The sequence below is a fragment of the Haliaeetus leucocephalus genome, unplaced genomic scaffold (assembly GCF_000737465.1).
Source record: "Haliaeetus leucocephalus isolate CR32 unplaced genomic scaffold, Haliaeetus_leucocephalus-4.0 Scaffold83, whole genome shotgun sequence".
Classification (NCBI taxonomy): domain Eukaryota; kingdom Metazoa; phylum Chordata; class Aves; order Accipitriformes; family Accipitridae; genus Haliaeetus; species Haliaeetus leucocephalus.
This window is the reverse complement of record NW_010972519.1, coordinates 2,491,019-2,512,960: the sequence shown is the minus strand read 5'-3', so window position 1 is coordinate 2,512,960 and position 21,942 is coordinate 2,491,019. Positions and strand designations below refer to the sequence as shown.

The window sequence follows — 21,942 nt, the reverse complement described above, 5'->3', positions numbered from 1 at the left end:
GGCACCAGGAGTGCCAGCTTCCAGGTGGGTTCTTGCTGCTCTACCTTCACAGCCGCCCTGCATCACAGCACCTAGCAGCTTCTCTAGGACGCCACTGTGAGGCCAAGCGTTTGTTTAAATGCTTTGCTGACTCTCTGATCATTGAACTTAGTGCTTCACCTCTTTCCTCACTTCATTCTCATTCTCTTTTTCTCAAAACCACCAGGTTCTGCACTGAAAGGGAACCTCAGCTCCACTCTGGGGTCGGCTCAGCAGATGCAGGTCACTGTACTTGTTGATGCAGGGCTCTGCTCTGGAGACCTTCTCCCGTGACAGTGGCAGCCAAGTGACCTGTGTCCATAATGGCTGCAATTCTAGTGCTGTGCAGGGATGGTCCAGAAACTGGCTGTAATCCTAAATCCTCTCTACCCCTGTGCTAGAGCACCTTCAAACTAGTTTTGGAGGAAGCAGCTTCTCTTCCTCAGGTGAAGACCTCAGGTGCATTCTGGATGGATGGATCTTGGATCTGCCTTGCGCAGCGGTTTCTGTCTATCCCATCTGCCTTGCTGTGGAGCCATAGGTTTGCTGGTTTGCAGGCAGATGACCCTGCGGTGGGTCTTAAGAAGGCCCTGACATCCCCTATTGCAAGAGCAGATGGGATTTTGTGAGCAATGCGAACTCAAGCTGGGAAGTGAAGCTCAATGCAAATAAAACGGGATGATGGCTCATAGTGAATAGGAATGCACCAACCAGCAAGGGACCTATTAGCAAGTTTGCAGCATTGCAAAAGGTTGCTGAAAAGGCTTAAATTATTCCTGGGTACGTGGGATTAGAGAGAGGAACCTAATGTTACGTGGTTTTAAGTAAGAAGACTTTGAGGAAAGGATTGCAATGCTACCCTGAGGAGTAGAAATGTGCTGTAGCTATAGGCATTTGCTTAGCACTGTGACTAATCTTCTGGAAACCAAAAGGAATTCCCTTAGAGGAGAATGCCGTGCGTCACCCGCAGCCAAAAAAAGAGGGAGTCATGTGTTTCCTTGACAGCACATCATGTTTGCATATTTTTACTGCTGGAGGAGAGTCCTTCATCCTGATCACTGCATGTTTTCAAGTATTTTGAGTGTGCCTGGGGTGCCAGGATATTAATTTCAATAGCTTTGTTTAAATAGATCATGTAAGTAATTGAGTCAGTGACTATTTTTAATGGGGTTTCAGATACAAGTAGGGCCATTTTCATCAAGTTGGTGTAGTTACTTGTGTTACAGTTTTCTTACCAGTATACTTTAAAGCTCATAGATTAGAGCAGGTGCTCCAGGAACCAAAAGGTTTCTTCAGGAAATATGATTTTTCTACGACTTTATTAATGAGTTAGTGTTTGTGTACCGCAGGTGAGTATGAAAGAAATGATGCAATGGTGTATAAACAGAGTACTTAAGTCTTGTGTTGTAGACAGCAAGAGCTTGGGCTTCAGCATTGGCTTTTGGTAACTCTCTTTGCATTTCCGCTTTATTAGAGAGTTTCCCCCCCCGCCCCCCAGCTCAGTTACTTATTATGTTTCCATCTACTCTGAAATCCTTGGCAAACACATAAGCTACAAACAGCATATGTCGTTATGAGCTGCTTTCAGTGTTTGTAGGATTGCTGATGTAGTGCCTAAATAAGCAGCCTGATTTTTTTTCAAAGCGTCAAACCCCCCCAAGCAGCAGCCTTGAAAGAAGCTGCATTTCCAAGTCGATATTGCATAAAGTAGCACATACTAATGTTGCTTGGAATTCCTGGAAGAAATAGCAGTAAATAACTGGCTATCAAGAGCAATTTTCCAGGTAGTGGACTGTTAACCAGTGCGCAGAGACAGCATCCGTGATGGTGCTTCAAGGAAAGAAGCGTCTTGCAGCTGGTTATATGAAGGTTGATATTTGCATTTGCTGATTCCTTTTGACCCAGAAAAAAAACCTGGTGTCACCTGGGAAGGAAAGAGTAAAGTACTGGGCAACCATTGAGCTCTGTAAATTTATAACAGTAGAGGGAAGTCTTTTTCTCACCAAGAGTCAAACCAATGTTGTTGCAAATCATGTAACAATGTTGAATTCAGATTTTCTTCTGGTCCTGCACATGCAGTATCTCTGCAGCACATAAACATTTTGTACGGGTTCTTCATCTCTGAACAAGAGTGCAGCATCCCTGTAAATACAGTGAGATAAAGTAAAAAGATTCCTGCTCCCTGTTTTATTACTTACTTCTGTGTAACGCTGTATACTTTGTTTTAAATAAAAGCATACCAGTTGAAGGAGTGCTTGTGGGGCTTTACTAGTGTAAATGGGAAGGAGAGTAGGTTTGTACAGTAAGATGATGATCTGTAATGAAAACAGTACTTGCGTTTGGGGCAGTCTGTCTTTCTTCTGCAGCTATTGAGTGTCAGATAATCCACAATTAACATTCTAGAAATAAATCAGTCAATTGGTAAAAGCACCAGCAGCCTTGATTGATAAATTCTACCTTTTGGTGATTAAGTGATTGAAAAGTCTCTGGCTTCAAAAGGAAAAAGACAAAAGTAATTTGCATAACAAAAAACCACATTGTTGTACAGCTTGCTGAAAGGAATGGCAAAATGTTAGATTTTACTACGTACACACAGACTTGAAGCAGTCTTTGCAGCAGCCCAGCTGGCTGTGAGCATCCTGGATGCCTCCACATGTGTGTTAGACTACTTCCCTCTCACCTGTCCTGTGTTTTTCTGAAGTGCACTGCAACAGAGGCGGCTTACCCAAAACTGAGGTGAGCCCTGAATTCCGAGACAGGTCTTGATTGTGGCTGCATTGCTACTGCCCATGCTATTGGACTTTGCTCTCCAAGATGCATCAGCCTAGGCTCCTTCTGAAGTTCAGGGCTGGACACAACACTGCAGTGTTTTTTAAATGGAGGTGCCTTCTTTGCTCAGTGCCTGGCCTATCTTTGTTTTGCTTGCTGGCTGAATTGCAAGGAAAATGATGTCAAAAAATACCTTGTATTGGCTGTGTACTTACCTATCAGTTTGGCTGCATGCTTGTGTGCGGCCTAATGTGTTCACCAAATGGTAACAAAAAATCGTGTGCCCCCTGCTACTGTAGTGATTGGGCTTTCATGGAATACCTTTTTCTTTTTCCTGACTATCCCATTGTTTTCTGAACCATCTCCACCCTCTCTGTCTTAGTAATAATAGCCTCTACAGACTGGAAATGTGTGGTCTGGGGCTCTTTTATAATTCATTGGATATAGGCTTTTTATGATGCTTTGAAGACATCTGAAAACTAGAAGTACATTAAAGTGAAAGCACATTCGTGTTTAGGGGTTAGCCTGTGAATACCTGTAGTAGAAAGCATTGTAACACAGTAGAAGGACAGGACTAAAGCTATGTTTTGCCAGTTGCTGTTACAGGATGGATGTACATAACTAATATATAAGATGCCAATGGACATTCAAGAATTATGCAATATTACTCTAAGGTTTTGAAAAGGTAATAAAACTTCTTGTAGTACATGGCAAATTATATCCTTTGGCAGACTTCTACGTCGACTATTTGCACAGTCTTGAATATGAGCTTTTAACTGTACTGGCTCTTTGCTGTGTCTGTCTACAGAGTTGTGAGAGTCATTTAAACAATATTAGTACGCATCGTTTGATTCTTCCACTGCCATGCAAATGTTTCTGTATCCCTGGGTAAAGGAAATTATCCTCTGGAGTCCAAGGATAATATATTAAGCGACTGGTTTTAGGACTGGGTAAGGAAGGTGAGCAGTCAGAGTTGCAATACTGGTCTACTCCACAGGTGAAAAGCCTGCCAGCTTTCTGCAAGCCTGACTTGGGGCAGTGTAGCGTAACAGCAGCTTCTGCTCCTGTGGGAGGACATAGGGGATGATGCCAGGATAAGTGGGTTGAGCTGCCCTGGGGGAGTGAGGTTCCTCTCTCATTTCACTGACCATATAGTGAATCTAAATGTTAGCTTCAATTAGGCACCAAAGCTGGAGAGAGCTAAAGTTTAGGTGGGCTGAATCGTAACCATGCCATCCTAAAGTAGATATCTGGCTCTGTAAGTGGACACGTTGTTGATCCCTTCTACTCTCCGGCCAAGGCAGCTGCTGTGGGCTGCTGATGGCAAGTGCCCAGGGATGGGGAGGTGTGAGGTGTGGCCTCACCAGTGCTGCGCAGAGGGGAAGGATCAGGATCACCTCCTTCGACCTGCTGGCAATGATTTGCCAATACTTTTCAGGTTCATACCTGTCCTGTGAGCCCTGCAGCTTGGTGGGGATGCAACAAGATCTCTTCCTGAAATTCCTTAATGTGGAAAGGATTGGGCTTTTGCAGTACATGGGGACGCATGCAAGTAACTGAAGTTGAATGAGGATGGGTAATTTCTAATTACTCATTAAACCAATTATGAAAGTATAGATGTTGTACAAGGTTCTCTTGTATACCTTGATTTAGCTGTGATTTTACCTGTTTTACAGGGCAGAATCCTGCTTGAGTAACTCTCGTAATTTTGTTGAAGTGAATGAAATTCAGTGAGTGGGATTTAGCCCTGAGAGGTAAACTTAGAAAAGATTCAGTAGGTGAAGAAATTTGGGGCTGATTAGCAAATGGCATTACAAGAATAATAATTATGGATTATCTCTCTACCCTACTTTCAAACAGTTATGCACATTTCCCTCACATCTCCCTCAAATGTCTTGAGCTTGGTTGTCTTAGTTACTGTACCTCATATATAATATTGTAAATCCCTGGGAATGACTTTGGGACTCCCAGAAACCTGTTGATACTGAAGAACAAAGCTGACTAAAACCAATAGAAACGTTTAGAATCTTTCTCTGTGTTTGTTGTTCAGAAGATCCTTCAGTGTTAATTTAGGTTATTAAAAATGTAATGATTAATGCAGTTTCTCTGTAAGGTAAGTTCAGATACGCTTATAGGTCAGAAACCAGAAAAATCTGTTTAGGACAGCTAGTTCAAAGCAAGCAAAGTAACACTGGTTCTCTCTTGCTTTGGTTTATTCTATCCTGAACAGTTTTTGTATCTGTACCTCTGTAGACTCTTTTGTGAAGTGAGAAGATAAAAAGAGCTTCAGTTCTGCTCTTACTTGTGTTTCTGTAATGCTTGCGATAGAGTGATTCATTCTTTTTTCTCTCTGTTTTTTCTTACAGTATCAAGCTTTTGGCTGTGCAGGAGCTGGTCGATAGAGAAGCGCTGGAAAAGGTATTTAAAAATATATCTGATAACTCTGTCATAATACATTTAAGCTCTTAAAGCTCTCTGTATTAGTTGGGCTTCCTAGCTTCATGGAAAATCATGCAGCATAAAATAGGACATCTTCCTAGCTACATAGTACATGAAGTCAGAGGGGTGATGTTTTGTCCAAGTTGACTGCATGCTTTTGGTGTTTTCTGATTTTACAGTGGACCTGGGGTAAGCAATGCCTCTAGCCTGCCCACGTTAGCTTTCCCAAAATCAGTTCCTTGCTAACAGCTGGGGATAAGTAGATGATTTGAACCCACAGAGATGAATGTCTGAAGCAGAAAGAGTGTCCTGAGGAGCCCCTTTTGAACATCCAGCTCAGGAGAATGGCAGGAGGTGCCTTGGCAGAAACATGGTTTAATTTAGTGATGAAGGGATCAAAGCGGCTAGCTACTCAACATGAGCCCTAACACCACCAGCTGAGTATATGGCGCCTGTTCGCCTGAGCTCTCCTCCTGTCTAGTTCTTGCAGGGATAGGCCTGCTTTTAAGTCTGGCCTTCCAAGGAGCTGAGGGACGTGCCCCAGGGATGGTGGGGTTTGCAAACAGCCTGCACTCGGCTGTGTCGGGGGCAGAGAGGAGGAGCTGTGCAGAGCTGATGGCTTTCTCCGTCCAAGCAACGTGGTCCTGTTCAGGGGGCAACCCTCCCCCGTCCAGTGCGTCAGACCCCATCGGTTTAGCCAAGGCACCGGTGCCTCAGAGGCCTGAGATCCCACCTGCAGAGCCGCAGCAAAACCAGTAGCCACAAAAGGCCGGAGGGTTTGTAAATAACAACACCTAGTGTTTCTCCTCAGCCAAGGGTATTGCAAACACAGCAGTACCCTATAGATCGTTTCCTTCTGCGTGAAGAACCAAATGTTGTATTTACTGGTTTATGGTTTTGCTGGCCTGGAGGGTAGGACTGGGCTCCAAGTGCCCACGCTGGGACCAGTGGGTTCCCTTCATGTTCTGCACCAGCTCCTTCATCTAGAGGACCAAGGCGCCAGCTGGGAGGCAGTGTGGAAATATGAGAGACTTGGCAGGATTCAAAGAAAACAACTAGATTCATAGCCCTGCTGGGAAGACTGCGGCCTTATGGCAGGCATTGAGCTGGTGCTGACCCAAGCAGCCCCTCTGTGGCTATGAGTGACCTGGCAAGGCTCGGTGAGGAAAGAGGAAGCCTTCTCCTGCCTCAAGCACATCCTGTCTCTGTGAAGGAGAAGGTTCTCCAGCACTGTGTTAAGGCTGCATCTGCCAGGTACTCTAGAAATACTGGGTAAAATGAAATCCGGTGCCAGCAGGTGCTTCAGCCTTGTGCTTTGCCACTGACTGGAGATGCATTTCACAGAGGTCTTTCGTACAACCCAGTTAATTCAAGAGGGGCCTCTCTTCATTGGCTTTGGTGAACTCTGATTTTGACCCAAAGAGGTGGATTTTGTTAAAAGGCAGCAATGGAGTGCTAGGCAGGTGATACTGTAGTTTTTTGCATGCGCAGAAGACACGGTTCTCAACCACTCATTGTGCAAAACAGGTTAACATTCACAAATTGTCATCGTTTGCAGCAGTGGGCTTCTCTGGCACCTTGCACCTTGTAGACTTCCCACCTTTCTGTCGGGCCTATGCTTCCCTTTGGCCCAACGCCTCCTAAAACACGGCTTGGCAAGGGCAGGTGACCTCAGCCTAGTGGGAATGGCTGTTTGAGGCATTGTCTGGAACTCTGCAGGAAGCTCTTCAGAAAGGCTCAGCCTCAGAAAAATGATCTTTCTAAATTAAGCTCTCTGAATATTTGATATCTGCTTTCATACAATGCCAAGCTTAAAGAATTTAAAAGGCCAGTTTAGCCCTCTGGAAAATAACAGGGTGGAATTATGTAAGTTCAAAGAAGTTTGCTGTCTTTATTTTTTAAATACAGGAAGGGAAAAAAAACAGACTAGAATAAAATCCCTTGTCCTGCCTGCTTGCAGAGTCAGGTTTTGAGAACACATGCTGAGTTTTGTACTTGTAAATCATTATTTATCACATTATATTGCAGGGATACAGAATGTTATGAAATGATAATATTTTAATATTCATTGCAAGATTGAGTTTTCTGGTTTTTGAAGGGAAGTTTTCTTTAAGATAGCTGTGGACATGATAACTTAAAAGTGTTTTTCCTATAGGACACTTTCTAGTCTGTCGTAGATGGCTTTGAACTTTTGTAACCTTATTATTTCTAAAATGCAATGCTCAGCTTTGAAAGTGTTGTTATATATTTTTGACACTTGCATGGAAACCCAGAGTGAGTAGAAGCATGCTGGTGAACAGCAGTGCCCCCTGAAAAGACTTACGGGCACACACTAGTGTTCGTGCTGCAGGCTAGCTCCATTAAATCAAATCACATTGAAGTTAAGTGCATGTGTAGCAAGTCTCTTGAGAACCAGGGCCTTGAGCCAGTATCAGAAGATTATCTGGTGCTGCAAAACACAGTTTACCATCACCTTTTTGAAACGAGATGACAGTCTGGGAGGTGAGGCACACGAAGCAGCAGGCTGTCAGAACAGGCTGGGAGAACCTATTTGAACCGCTGGGGTCTTGAGAAGATGGGAACCCCCTGCAGGTATGTTGTGGAAAGCTTTGTCCTCATGTAGTGGAGCGCTGCTGAGCTTCAAAAGCTGCTGCACATCAGTTATTTACTGGTTGCTTACAGCAAAAGGGTTTAATGCTGTTCTGACTATCTTAGATACTTCAAATGTTTTTCCCAGCTTGGCCATTGAAAATAAATTGATCACACCGTGAGAAGTTTTGTGTTATGTAAAGACTCTATTTGTTTAATTTCCTAAACCCTAATGTTTCACCAAATTTGGCCAAAATGACCCTTTAAGCCAAAGATCTACCACGCTTGGCTGCATTTATGCCTAGGGTTGCTGAGACAGAACGGATGATTGGCTGGGTGTAATTACAGCTCATTCTGGCTCAGGTCAAGCTTGTCTGACACTTGGATGCTGCTCATTAGCTGGTTTGTTTCTCTGAGGGCCATGGGCACCTGTAAGTACTGCAGAAGGGGGTGCTGCTTGTGGAGCTGGACCCCAAGCACCATGCTTGCTGTCATTAAAAGGAACGGGAAGATAGTAATTTATCTCAGTGAAACAGGACCAGGTCACGAAAGAAGAACAAGAGTCTTTACCTGGAGAAAATTCTGGGTCAGAGATGGGTTTGTTTGTGTTTGTTTTGGCTGTAGCATACCAAACCCGTTCCAGCACGTACTCCGCGTGAGCGGTCTCACCAGCAGCTTAAAACTAAGCACGTGCTTACTTGCATTTTGACTTACCTTGAACCTTCAAATCAATCTGTTTTCTTCCCCCTGCCTCCTCGCTGAGCTTGTCCCGGCTGCCGTAGGATTGTGTTGCTCGCATGCCTTTGCTTAGAAGTGCTGCTGCTGTTTGCCAGGGGCAGTAACGAACGCAGGCGGCAACATGCCAAGGGAAGGCTTGTGCTCATGGCAGCCTCGTCCCCACAAGGGTTCAAGGCCACTCAGGCTTTCGAAAGAAGTATCTCAGGCATGCAGGTTTGTTGGCGTCCTTTATGAAGCATCTCTTCCTCTTCTAGCAGCACAGCTCTGGGAGAGACCCCCCCGAGACACTCTTGCCCCAACGTGTTTTTGAGTACTTTACTTGGTCTAATTTTTGGAAGTCCTTAATTGCAGATGGAAGAATTCTACTTGGCAAGTGTTAATTGTATTTATTTGGGGAAGGGGAAAAAATAATTCTCCTGAAAAATAAATCTGTTAAAGTAGTTAAGCAGGTGACATTTCACATTGGTTGCTGGTTTAGCCTTTAAATCTGTAGACCTTTTCCATTGGCAACAGGTATGCCAGAACAATTGTTCTCATTGGTGCTTGATGCCAGTAGGATGCGCAGGAAGAGTCATCCATGTTGTAAGAAAAATATTTTTTGCATTCTGTCAAATAACCCCCCCCTCCACCTTTCAGGTGTTAACACGGGCTTTTGAGCTCATTTCTCCTTCAGAGGTAGGTTACTGAGGAAAATTAAATAATCTGTACAACAACGTTATATTTAGTACCCCCCTGGCAGCTTTTTATAAGATAAGCCTGCTTTGGGAACAAGTAACAGTAACCCATTATTTTCCTATTTGCATATTAATAAGCAAGTGCACCTGCTGTTACTTGGGATGAGAAAGGACTGTCCACTTGAGTGCAGAGACAGAGCAGTTTGTTGGCTTCTCATCTAGGAAATGCAAATCGTGTAACTCTGATCTGCAGTTTGTGGAAGCATGGAATTCATCTGCAACGTGATGATTATTCTGCTTGAAGTTGGAAGTGATCTGCCTAAACTGGCATGAGAGATATGCTGTGTGGGCTGAAGCACGGTAGGAGTTGGGGTGAGAATTGTGATTTTGTTCAGGGATGGTGTTCTTGAAGTTGATGATAACTTGCAGCTTAAAAATCAGGATAAGTAACACAGTTTTTACTATCAAGGTCTGTCTATGCCAGTGATGGCAAATTTATGCACTGTGAGCTACGTCCAAGACGTCGGTGAAAAGAAAGTGAGAAGAACAAAGTAATTATCAGTAGGCTTACATTGCCTGTATGGGGATTTTCACCTTCACTGGAGAAGTTTTGGAGGTCACAAATCAAAAGGGATTGAAAGTCTTTCACCTGGTGTTCGGAAGTAGAGGTCCTGTAGCTGTGAAGCACAGCATACATTCGCTAGGCCCCAGGAGAGGCCGTGGCGTAGCTTCTAGCCATCTTACTACGGGAAGGGATCTCTTCTGTCTGCTAGCCAAATGTTACGTGGTCATCCATTGGGCATTTCTGCTGGTGTGGACATGAAGAGTTGAGATGATAGAATGAGAAAACTGATAAGCCTTCCCCTCCAGATACATATTCTGCTTGCCCCCCCCCCCCCCCCGAGTTATTTCTCTTTCCTTGAAGAGAACATCTTTACCCTGTTGAATAAAATGGAAAGCTTAGCACTGTAAGCAAGCAATCCCTAAGATCTGTGCTCATTTTTTTACTTTTTCCACCTCCCTCAGCAGTACTAATGGCTGGAGTTCTCTTCCGTGATGTGAAATCTGTTTCGTGGGTTTCCTCACCCATAGGAAAGACTAGATGTCTGTATTTGGGAGATGTTCACTAGATGCAACCCTTTCCCATCATGCAGAATTTTCATACTGTGCCTGAGGAATCAATGAAGAACAACTGGGGTGATACTGAGGAGGTGGCATTGTTTTAGTGAAAGAAAATTAACCTGCCTGTCATTGATTAGAAGCAGCTTTTGTCTCAGGGGAAATGCAATGACTAATGTTGCCCACATTTGCAGGGTGAGACCCAGGAGATGAGGACAAAAGGGAGTGCTTGTTTCTTTCTAGTGGCATCACTCTAATAGTGCAATTTCAGCTACAGTCAAAAATGGGTTTGTAAAATGCTGAGCTGCCCTGTGCATTCCCTGCTGTAGCCCTCTCCTTTCTACAGAACACACGGAGAATTTTAACTAGAAATTTGCTTTTGTTTTCTTGATCCAGTGTACTGTTTCCTCCAGATATTATCTGAACATAAAAAGTATGACGTCAATTGAGGTTCCAGAATTTCCAGTATGAAATGCATCTGCTGGAGGTTTTTATTTATCTTTTGTCTGCTTTTGAGTAGATTGAGCCAGATCAGTGTTTAATCATGATTAAGCCCATTGTAATCTCTGTTCTTTATAAAATCCCTCTCGGAGCAGAGCAGGTTGTTTATTTGTGAAAGGTTATCCCTAAGAGCTTTTTGGTGTTTGAAAGAGAGGTGCTGTTTTCCATTTGCAGGGCTAAGCATAGACACATCACTTCTTGCTGTGGTGAGGATATAAATACATTTGTGTGTGCATTTGCTAGGGCAGTTGGAAGTGACCTATAATATGCCTTGGCATGGAGCAGCTGGTCACCCAAGGCCGTTTTTCTGGCCGGTCACCATTTCTTTGGTAAAAGTACTAAGTGGCTGGTCATGGAGTCAATGCTGCCCTTGCAGGCAAACATTATTCCTTGTGTATAAGCTGGCACTGGCATGGGAGCCACCATCAACGTCTCCTGAAGGAAGAGCAGGGCAGGGCGGTTGACATCCCCTCTGCAGGGTGAGGGTCTACCACTGTTGGATCACCTGGAGTGTATCTGTTGCCTGCTCAGCCAAAATGTCCTCCACTGTTGCTGCTGTTCAGTTTTTTGCAGAGTGCAATCACGCAGCAGTCCCAGAGAGGTAGGGAAGAATTGTTGTTATCCTTGATTCATGGAGGCGTGCTGAAGTTACAAGGAAATTGCATGATTTTGGCAGACTCACCTAATATGACCAACTCTGAACAGAGTCAGGAAGTGAACCTCAGTCTCCTGAGTCCCAGGCACTCTTCGAATGCCAAGACAGTCCTTCCTCTTTGATGTGAATTTTTTTTACTGTAGCAGATGTGTACCCCAGAAACACAGTTAGCTCAGCACTGAGTCTTTGCGTGCAAATTTTTAACTACCATAATCCTCCTGTACATTGTGAGCCCTGCCTTGCAATCTTGTTTTGCTTTGGAACTGCTGGTTAAAAAAGATTATAAGGCAATGGGCAAGGAATTAATTAGTTGCTGTAAATGAGTTATATTTACTGCTTGTTCTTAGAACTATCCTTCCCAGAAAGAGGTTGACCCCTCTGAAACTTAAGTACCTTTGGATGTACTCTAGAGTCAGATAAGGAAACAGCAATCTCGCTTTCAGAGAACAGGAAAAGGGAGATGTAGACTTGGCCACTGACTCAGTCGGGAGCTTTGATCAGTCTGTTTCAGCCCTGTTGCTGCCTCATTTTTCTGTTCCCGATTTCTAGAGAGGAGAGGGGGAGTCAAGTCTATTACAATATCCTTGGCCTAATTCAGCCTTGGGATGGACTTCTGCATAATTTATCAGCTGAAATAGGTGGTCCTGCCCTGTTCCTTCAGAGCCACTGTGGAGTCAATGATTGACCACTCAGAGTAAAAGGAGATAATTCCAAATAGTCCAACTGATTTTATTTTAATTCTTTTTCTCACCTTATTCCCTATTATTGACCCTTTTGCTCTCCCACACCCTTCCTATATTTCTCCCTCTCTCTTTCCCTTGTCTTGCTCGTTTATCTGAGTGCAGGTAATACACAGGGGTGCAAAGTCTTTTTTTTAGACTTCACCTCCTGGGGTCAAGAAATCTCAGAGTGAAGGGAAGTATAGCTGTTATTATGAAGGAACCATTTTTGGCTTAGTGGAGCTGGAAACGATCTTGACACCATTTGTTGCAATAGGGGAGGCTTCCTTGGGATTATCCCATCCACTAAACTGACATAGGAACCCTGCAGCTATACAGTGTTTGCCTCTGTCCTTTCACTTCTTTTCTTCCTTTCTGTCCTCTAGGAGGGATCTGGATGGCTAGAAGTTTAAGGAGATCTATTGGTGGACCTTATGGCTCTGGCCAGTTCCATGATGATTTCAGTAGCTCTCTGGAGGAGATCTATGACTACTTTGTCTTTCCAGGCCCCTGTACTGCAAACTGTTGTCAAGTGGTCAGCAACATTGGAAACACAGGTTCTCTTCTACTAGTATCTCTGGCATCTTTGATCTTGGCTGGATTTTTTTTCTCTTTAGTTGCATTGCCCATCTACTTTCTGATGATCAGTGGACTTCAATAAACAAAACACTAGAAGCCATGCTATACACATCACAGGGAGCCATGGAGAACACAGGTTGCTCTTAAAATGCTGTCCTTTAAGAGGTGTCCTCTTCTCCCCTAGAGCATGGTTGTGCCTCTCTGAGAAGTGGTGATATGGAGATTAATTGTTATACTAGCTTGGCATTCTTTTGTGAGGCATCTAGTCTTATCCCTGAACAGAAGCCAAACTTACCCATTAGTAAAATGATTCTCTACACTTCCAGAACAAGGAGAAACAGAAAATAAGTGTTTACAAATGCTGGCATGTGTTTTAAGGTGGGGTTTTTTTGTGAGTGGTAGAACTACTAGGGGTCCTTTTTCCTGGCTTTCTTCTACAAGATGGCAGAAGGCAAAGCAAGTTCATAGAACAGGACCGGTTCTGAATAGTCAGCGATTTTGGGGAAGGGTGGAGGTTTTTTCCTTTGTAATAGATTGCTTTGTAATAGCAGCAAGAGTGTTTTAATGTCAGCCCAAATCATTTTTTGGTAGTTCATGTGGGTTAAGTAATGCACATGCTCTCTATGGGAAGCCAGAGTCCATTGCATCTGTTAGAGCAGAACTTTGGTCAGGGTTGGAGGGCAGTCCCGTAGACTCTGCGGAGGGTGTGCTAGTGAGTAAGGACAGAAAACCATCTATTACTCATGCAAACCTATAAATAAAGAATGTGCTATTTCAGAGAGGAATCAGTGTCAGATTGGGCTCTTTTAAATTAAGGGCTAGAGGTGTGAAAAAGAATGTAAGAAGCATGTGAGATTTTTTTTTAAAAAGGTGAGATGACATGTCCTAATGCTAGCAGTCTGGAAGAGATCCTCCTAATAATAAGCATCCAAAAAAAAAAAAGTAATGGAATAGGATGCGAGACAGATTTAAATAACTTTACAGAAGGTGGCACAGTGTTCTGTACAGTGGTGTAATCAATGCCTGAAGGAAGAATAAATATTTGAGGCTGGCAATGGTTGTGAGTCATATTATATATTTTTCTCTTCCTTGTTTTTGTGTTCTTACCATGGGAAAGAATGCTGCTCTAAACAGAGATGTAAATCAGTTGGGGAAAACAGTAATACTAACAGTAGGAAAGAAATGGATGGAAGTAAAATGCCCAGTGAATAACTATTTTTGATGCAAGGCTCTGTAGAGGTGGCCAAACTGTGACCTTGTAAAAATGAGGGCTGTGCCTTTTTCCTTGTGTCACAGCAGTTTTCTTAACACACTGCTTTTATTCCTTCTCATCCTGCACATCAGCACAATCCCGACTGTCTTTACCACCATGTCTATGCCAGAAAGGCACAATTTTTTAAATAAAAAAAAAACACAAAAAAACCCCAATTCACTTGCTAACACCTCTGGAAATGAGTAAATTTTTATCATGGGAGTGGAGAGAGACCTAGTTATCTTACATGCTTAAGCAGCTTTCCTTGATTAATAACATTCAAAACTGTGATTACCCTTTTCCCTTTTGGTTTTGTTTGTTCTTCTTTTGTATTAGCACATTTTTTTCCCCTCCTCTTTTCCTCTGGCTGAAGGCAACGTGCAGGTAAGGAGATTCAGATCATGGGAAATCTATATAGCTCACTGGTCAGCTTGTTTGTTTGTTTTTTAATTGGTGAACAAGAACCCATCTCTTACCACTTTTGCGTCTCATGTTTTATAGGATGATTTTCTATTTGCTTTCCATATTAAGGGCTAGGTTCTGATAAATTGATTTTCACCTAGTGTAGTCCCAGTAGTTATTGGGTTGTACTTGGTGCTATGGTTTTACACTGCACCGCAGAAATTGATTCCTGAGTTTCATGTTTCATGCAAAAACAATCGGCCAAGGGATTAAACAAAACAAAAACCCCAAACATAAGAGGGGTTCTCAGGAAGCCACTGACTCCTGGTTGCCCAGTGCCTTATATCTAGTCCAAATGAGCATGCAGCTTAGGTCTCCGCACATCTGCTGCACATTCCATGGCCATGCAGTAGCTCACTTTGTGCAAGACTTGGATCTCTTTGTGTCGGTCACTGCTTGAAGCAGTAGCTGTAGTAATACACTTGAAGTAGTATTTCTAAAATAGCTGATGCTGCATTGCTCTAATAATCTCAAGGATACCTTCCCTAAGCATTACATCTGTGTTCCCAGATAGGTGTATTTCTGGTGGCAGAAGTGGCAGCAAAATGAAACTTGTTTTCTTCATTTGGAAATAATGAGTTGGTGGAAAAAAAGTGGAAAAGGACCTGAATATTTACAGCAGACAACATAGTAATAAGTAAATAATTCAGTCATGGGGTGTCTATGACTTTAGCACAGCTAACCGGTTGAGCAGACTGTTTTATGACGATGTAGTGAAAATGTTTGAACTCAACCACTCATCTCTTGTAAAAGCAGCTTGATGAAAAAGATAGCCTTATAGTCATGAGGGCTTCTTTTTATTCTTTATATCACATCAGTTTCCTTAGCATGCCATTATTGCTGTTAATGATTATACTGCCTACTTATGCAGAATAAAACACTCTCTTGTAAAGGCTTCAAGAATAAATTGCAAAGATTTGTGACCATCCTTGAGCCTTAATTCCTGTATTATGTTCAAAAATTTAAGAAGTCCTTACGGGTACAAAAAGAAGTAGTCAGGAAATGTCTTCTGCAAAATGAGTATGTCCCATAAAGTATGAGGAAAAAGCTCAGCTTGTGAATGGAAACATGAGAAAATAAGAACCCACGAGGAGGTTGGCAAATATGGGTATTCTCTTCCATAACGAAAGGGCAGCATAGGCTTCCACCAAGCATCTGTGAAGACAGCTTCCAGTAAATGGCAAACTGGCTGAAAGATGTTACATATCCCATTTTGACAATAGGTAGTTAAGCATCCCATAATTGTTCAACAGTGGGCCCAGCTCTTAAAATGTCTTAGGGGAGTTACTGCATTGCCTCTTTCAGTTGTTGTTGTTTCACTGCTCTGCACCAAAGGTTTCCATGTCTTCCTTTTGAAGATCTATAAAAAGACATTGTTTATATAAATAATCACTTTTTTTAGGATGAAGGTAGGAGCACATGCCAGTGAGTGATCTGCATTGTTGTCCAGGGAACACTATGATTAAAGGTGAGCATAGAACTGGTTTTATGGGCTACAGTCTGTTTTTTTAATCATATATTCAAAGATAAAGAAAGTAATTTCCTCTTAGATATTACAAAGAATTAAGCAGTTGGTGACTGTGTTGAGCTGTAATTCATCTGGGAGGGCAGTGTAGAAACTCACTGCTAAATTTTTCCAAAATAAATATTTGAAAAGGAAAGCAAATAACTTGGGAGTGCAAGCTTAGGCTCCTACCACTCCCCAACTGATCCTGTATAGCCTGACTTTAGAAAAAAATCTGATTTGATTCAAACAGGTTTGTGTATGGAAACAAATCATTACACACTTTTAATAATTAAGATAATGTTAAGCTTATCAGCGTAATTATTTCCCACACATTCATGAAGTACAATGGGTGAGTAACACAGCAGTGGCAGGAGAGAGGCACGTGTCCAGCTGGATTCACATCCATGGGCCAGTTCAAACCAGGGCCAAGCTCATGAAGGGGCTCAGATACCTGACACACAGGAAACGATGCCTTCACTTTGAAAAACTTTCCAATCCTTTAGCTGCTACCTAACCCCAGGGGTGCCTAAATGATGGAGTCCTCTGATGCTTTGCTTTCACGCTCCTCAGGTAAGCAGCATGGTACCTCTCTGCAGACCCAGAATTACCCCTGCCTGAAGCAGGCAGAGCAGACTTGGACAACTTCATTTCTAGCCTATGTATAGTTGGGCTTGAAAAATGAGCCTTCCTCATCCTATCTCCTCTGAGGAGCTCAGTCCCAGAGGTTTCCATTCTTAAGTATTAAGCTTAGAAGTGGTCTTTGCAGCAAAGCCAGGAATTTGGGTCGCCATGTGGCTGTGGGGTGGTGAGGCTGCAGTGTGGTAAATGTTTGCTCTCTGGGCCATACCATGGTGCCTGGAGCACTGATTTCAGAGCTGAATGAGAATCTGATTCTCAGAGGAAGGAAATCCTTCCTCTGTGGGTCTCTGTCTGAAGTACTGGGATGCTCTTTAAGAAGCAGAAGCAGCACATTTTCCAGGAAAAAATGAGTCCTGCTCAAGTTGATGAAAAAGCCGTAGGTGCCTTCAGATGGAGGAGGACTTGGGACCCCAATATGCATGCACGTTATCCTGGCAAATGAGCTTTGTATGTCCATAGCATGTAAAGGCATGCAGAGGTGATGACTGTGCCTATAGGTGCTGTATTATTTCTGAAGAAAGACACTGGTTGAGGATTTGGCTGGGCTGAAGGATTCTGCCTCAGTTTTACTGCTTGCAATGAGTTTACAGAGCTCTTTGAAGGATGTGATTAAATAATGTTTGTGAAGAACATGGAGGACGGCAAGGATTTATTCGATCATCAATCTGGATGTTTTGGTTTAGCTCTAGGAACAACAAACCAGCACATAAAGGATGGGAAGGTATTGCCCCAGGTCTCGATGACCCAGTGCAAGCAGGACATGCTAGCATGGCAGAAGGGGCAAATAAGCTTTCCAGGAGTAATTCTGTGGCTGCTGCACTTTCAGTAGATTGGTTCCTTATCTTTTTGGTTTTTTTAATCCTAGAATTCTTCTCCTAAACTTTATAATTTTTTTATTAATTCTTCAGCTCTAACTTCATTGTAGAATTATGTACAATTATGTACAAAAGGGAGAAGTACAAAACTTTTTACAACACTAATGTATAGATATGGCTGAGACTGAAACTGGTTCCCTGGAGGGGCGTTGCTGTCCTTTGAAAACACTCATAAATATCTGTCTGTCAGACCCCCATCTGCCTGCCAAGTTTTATTTGTCTTTATGTAATATCAATACTTGAACAACACAAGCAATAAATATTATGCAATCTTTAATGAAGCCTTCCTAGAAGGGACTAGTTGAATGAGCATGTCAAAAATGTTGTATCTTAACATAGAGCCACCCTGACTTTCCCTCGTGTTATTTATACGGTTCCTCCGAATAGAGTTTGTGAGTGCATCCCCCATGCCACTGGATACATCTATTTCTTGTGTGTGTATTTTTTGGCTACTTTTGCAAACAGGAAGGGGATACGCTCGAGGGAAAGGCAAACAAGCAGAGAAGGCCTGAGACAACAGTGTTGTCAGTGGGAAATGGGATCCAACATTGAGTCTCTGTTTCAGGCTTTAGCCATAATAACGCTTCCTTCCCTGCTGTTACGTTTGGTTATAGGAGAATCCAGATGTAACTGAAAGGCCTGATGTTCCTCTGTGTCCCCTTCCTTAGTTGCTCCTGCCTGTGGGAAGTGGATGCAGTGTTACTCAGCTGCAGGAGTGTGCTGAGCATCCTGGCCCTGCTGCATCTTGCATCCCCCCTTGACTTGTCTTGCGCTGCCACATGTGGCTGCACGAGGACAACAGTCCTGAAGCCTTCAACCTTTCCTTACCCCTACCTCAACAGACAGTTCACTGAAACGCAACACCCACAAATCTCTGCACCCCCTAACTCTGCCTCTTCCTCCTCGCAAACATGATCTAATGAAACACTCTTCTTCTTCTGGAGCATCGGTGTCAAATCAGGATGCTTAACTTGAACACCAAAGGTGTTGATTTCAAGTTCTCAGAAATATTTGTAACTTTTCTGCTCCCGGCTCTCTAGGTCAGGCTTCATTAGGGTGCACCAACTGTAGCTGTGTCCTGTACGTGGTATATTGGATTAGGATTACAGGTCTTCGAGACTGCTTTTTCAATTGGAAATAAAAGTACAGTCTACTCGGATGAATAAAGAAAATAAAGGATAATGTGTATTTAATTAATGAACATTAAATACATTAATTCCAGGAACATGATTTTTAGCTTATGCAGTACCCAGTGATGGAGCAGGGAAGGCATACATATATCAAAGGATGGATTAAAAAAGAGCAGTGCCAGATGGTCTCATGAAGCCACTGTCAATTTTGTTGTATCTTCTATCAGAAATATGAGATCATGTTTCAGGATGGGACTTCTATTGGAGAGGGTGGGGGGCTTCTCCTCAAGTGCCACTGCACAATTTCCAAGGTGTATCTTAGAGCTCTTCTGTTCACCCTTTCCTGAAACACCAAGTTCATCACTGGGAGATGCTCTGTAGCACAGAACAGCCCTTACCTTGGTGTTTTCCAGCCCATGACCTGCAGATTCCTGTGGTCCACGAACTACTAGTAAGAGCTCCCTCCAAAGTAACAGGAAAGTGAGCCCACTACCGGAAGACTTAAGTTTTTCATGCACAGGTACAGATTTCTACTTCAAGATTTATCCAGGATCTATAATTTGAAAAAAGGTGGTGAATTTTGACCTAATAATATAGTTTAACATCTTTTTTTGCTGGTCAGGGTCTCCTTTTCAACTCTTGCCAGCTCCTACACTCAAACTCCAAGTCTCTTTCACCATGATGATGCCAAATCTTTACTAATGTGACACCTCAACATAGCTGAAATGATAAGGAATTGATAGAAGTTTCATATGCATCTCTAGTACTGATTAAAGCTGCTCCCTCTAGTGCCTGTTAAAAATAAAGGAACTGTGTATATGTGACATTTAGAAATGGAATATTTATTCCCTAGCTCTCATCTCTCCCCTTGGTTAAGGGGAACCAAAATAACCTTTGCTTTGTTGTTTACTGCAGTGCCCTTTTGGCCTGAAAGCTTCTGTAGTAATTAACCAAAACAGACAGTTAATTGCTTTGAGTGCCTTTCTAAAGTTCAAGCAGTGGTTACTACACTGAGACGTACCGTGCTGTAACAACAGGCTCACCCTGGAAGCTCCTCTTCACTGTTCCTTCTCTCCTTGCCCTCCTTACAGCCTCTGCTCTGACTCCAGGTCTGAAATGAAAGTGTCCTCCAAAGAGAAATCAGCGGCTAATAAAAAATGTGTAATTTATTAAGCCCTAAGACATTCTTTTCCTGGGTCATGTTTAGTTTCCTCAGGGTTTAGGAGCAGTGCACCCTCTTTTCGAGCAAAAGATGCTCACCTCGAGGATGGTTGCTGACTCAGTGCAGTCTCCAGTGCTGGTATTACAGGAGTAACACTTGACAGGCAAAGCTGTTCAGCACGGAGTGATGTCGTCCTCTGGAAAAGATGACCCTGCTGTGCCTGGTTTGGGACTAGCTGCACAAATAGCACCCTAAAAGAAAACAAAGATTAACCAGGGCATCCTGAACAAGAGGTGGTGAGATCTGCTCATGGGCTAGTGCAGGGTGCTCGCTGGCAGCTCTCCTGGTGTGCACAGTTACTGCACTGGAAGAGATTTAACTTAATGCACAAATTAGATGCTCTTGCTGGCAGTGCTTGGAGTGTCTTGGGGAGGCAGGTAGGTGTGTTGGGGAGTCTGTAACTCCCTTATGATCTCAAGCATGTGCCAGCCCAGCATATGTTCTTCTACCTGCTCCCAAATTAGTCCAAGACCCCTTGCCTTCCTGTCTCCAGTCCCTCCTCAAATGTGCATTTCCCCAGCTTCTTCCAACTGCCCTTTGTTCTTTTCCAGTGTCAGTCATAAGCTCATTCCTTCACCCATCTCTGCTTCTGGAGGGGCTGGAAGCAACAGGCACTTGCTCCATATCAGAGTGGACAAAGAGCAATTACGTCTTTGGATCCTCCCTTCTTGGGAAAATAATGTGTTGCTGATGAGCAAAGGCAACGGGGTTTGTCCCAGTTCCTGGGGTGGTGGCTCTTGTTGGCACTTTGCGTGCCAAATGGGGGCAATGGGCAGGTCCCTGGCACAAGGGGGTTGACCTCTCAAGAGCACAGGCTGCTCCTTGCCTAGAGCATGCCTGGAGCCTGGTGCTGCTCTGTTCCTATTCCCTGGCAGCACTGCCTGTCCCACAAAAACCAGTACCCAGCTGGAAGAGAGACCGCGGCAGCATAGGTGTCATACAGGGCATCCTTTTAAATAAACCCTGGTGCTGTTGGTATTATGGTATGTGCATGAGTTTTGACTCGGTATGTGTAGGATTTAATGAAGAAGCTGACTGAATTTCAGGAACCGTGCAGCCTGAAAGGCTCTAGAGAGAATCAAAACTAGAACTTTTTTCCTTAGGAGGATTTTGGAAAAAAAAAAGTTGTTCTGATTGACTGAGATTTTAATTTTGATTTTTCTTTACCACTTGATGAACTGCTCCTCAAAGGGATGGGTGTAGCTCTAACTGAGTTTTGCAAAGGGGGAAAGGCATTTTTTTCATTCCCAATGTGGGCTAGGAGTTGCCTGTGTATTTTTACTGTACGAGGGAAAGCTTAATGTTGTTTGATGTTGGGTTTTGTGGCAGAACAATATGATCTGAGAAATGCCCTTCTCACTTCAGTAAAAAACCATGACCTAAGCAAGTATGCTGTCACAGCTTCAAAATCTGTGTGCCTGTAAGCCCTGGAAAATGGGCACAGATTAAAGTCAGCTGCTGTAGGCCAAGTTCTCTGTTGCTGCAACCGTACCCAGAACAGGCTGACAGCTTTTTTCTGAACAAACTGTGTAATCTTATTTATCATCTTTTTAGTTTCAGCAAAGTTAAATCAAGGCCTTAAAAAAAAAAAATCAATTTTGAGGGAACAAAATATTCCAACTAGTTGATTGCAGATGCTCTTTTTAATAAAGTGATGGTTGCTGTAGGATTTATTCAGCCCTGTCGTATACTTTGTGCTGGCTGGACTTTATAGGCAGCTGCAACCCAGAGATAAGTTAACTCTTTTGTCAGGTTACAGATGAACTCCTAATTTCAGCAATTCTTTTTTGCTGATTTAAACTATTTAAATGTTAGAAAACTCATTCACCAAATTCACACTGTTTAAAGTCACCAGAATGACATCAGGAATGAGTAACCGTTGCTGCCGTGATTTGCTGTGTTTATTAGGGTAGCACCTGGCAATCAGCTGAGAGCAGAGCTCTGTTCCCAGGCCATGCAAACACCCTGTGTGCCTCCTCGTTTAATGAATCAGGCCAGCCCTAGTGCTGTATGAAGGTATATAATAGACAATAATGCAGTATGTTAATGCAGCAT

At 43.2% G+C, this 21,942-nt stretch overlaps 1 protein-coding gene across 1 annotated transcript in view; it reads left to right on the top strand.

Moving 5' to 3' along the window:
- The window catches only part of EEPD1 (endonuclease/exonuclease/phosphatase family domain containing 1), a 65,904-nt gene that overhangs the window by 31,309 nt on the left and 12,653 nt on the right, over positions 1-21,942 (top strand). Inside the window, exon 2 of the mRNA XM_010582638.1 lies at positions 5,154-5,205. Within this exon, the coding sequence (XP_010580940.1) occupies positions 5,154-5,205 (52 nt within the window). The remainder of the gene's footprint in view (positions 1-5,153; positions 5,206-21,942) is intronic.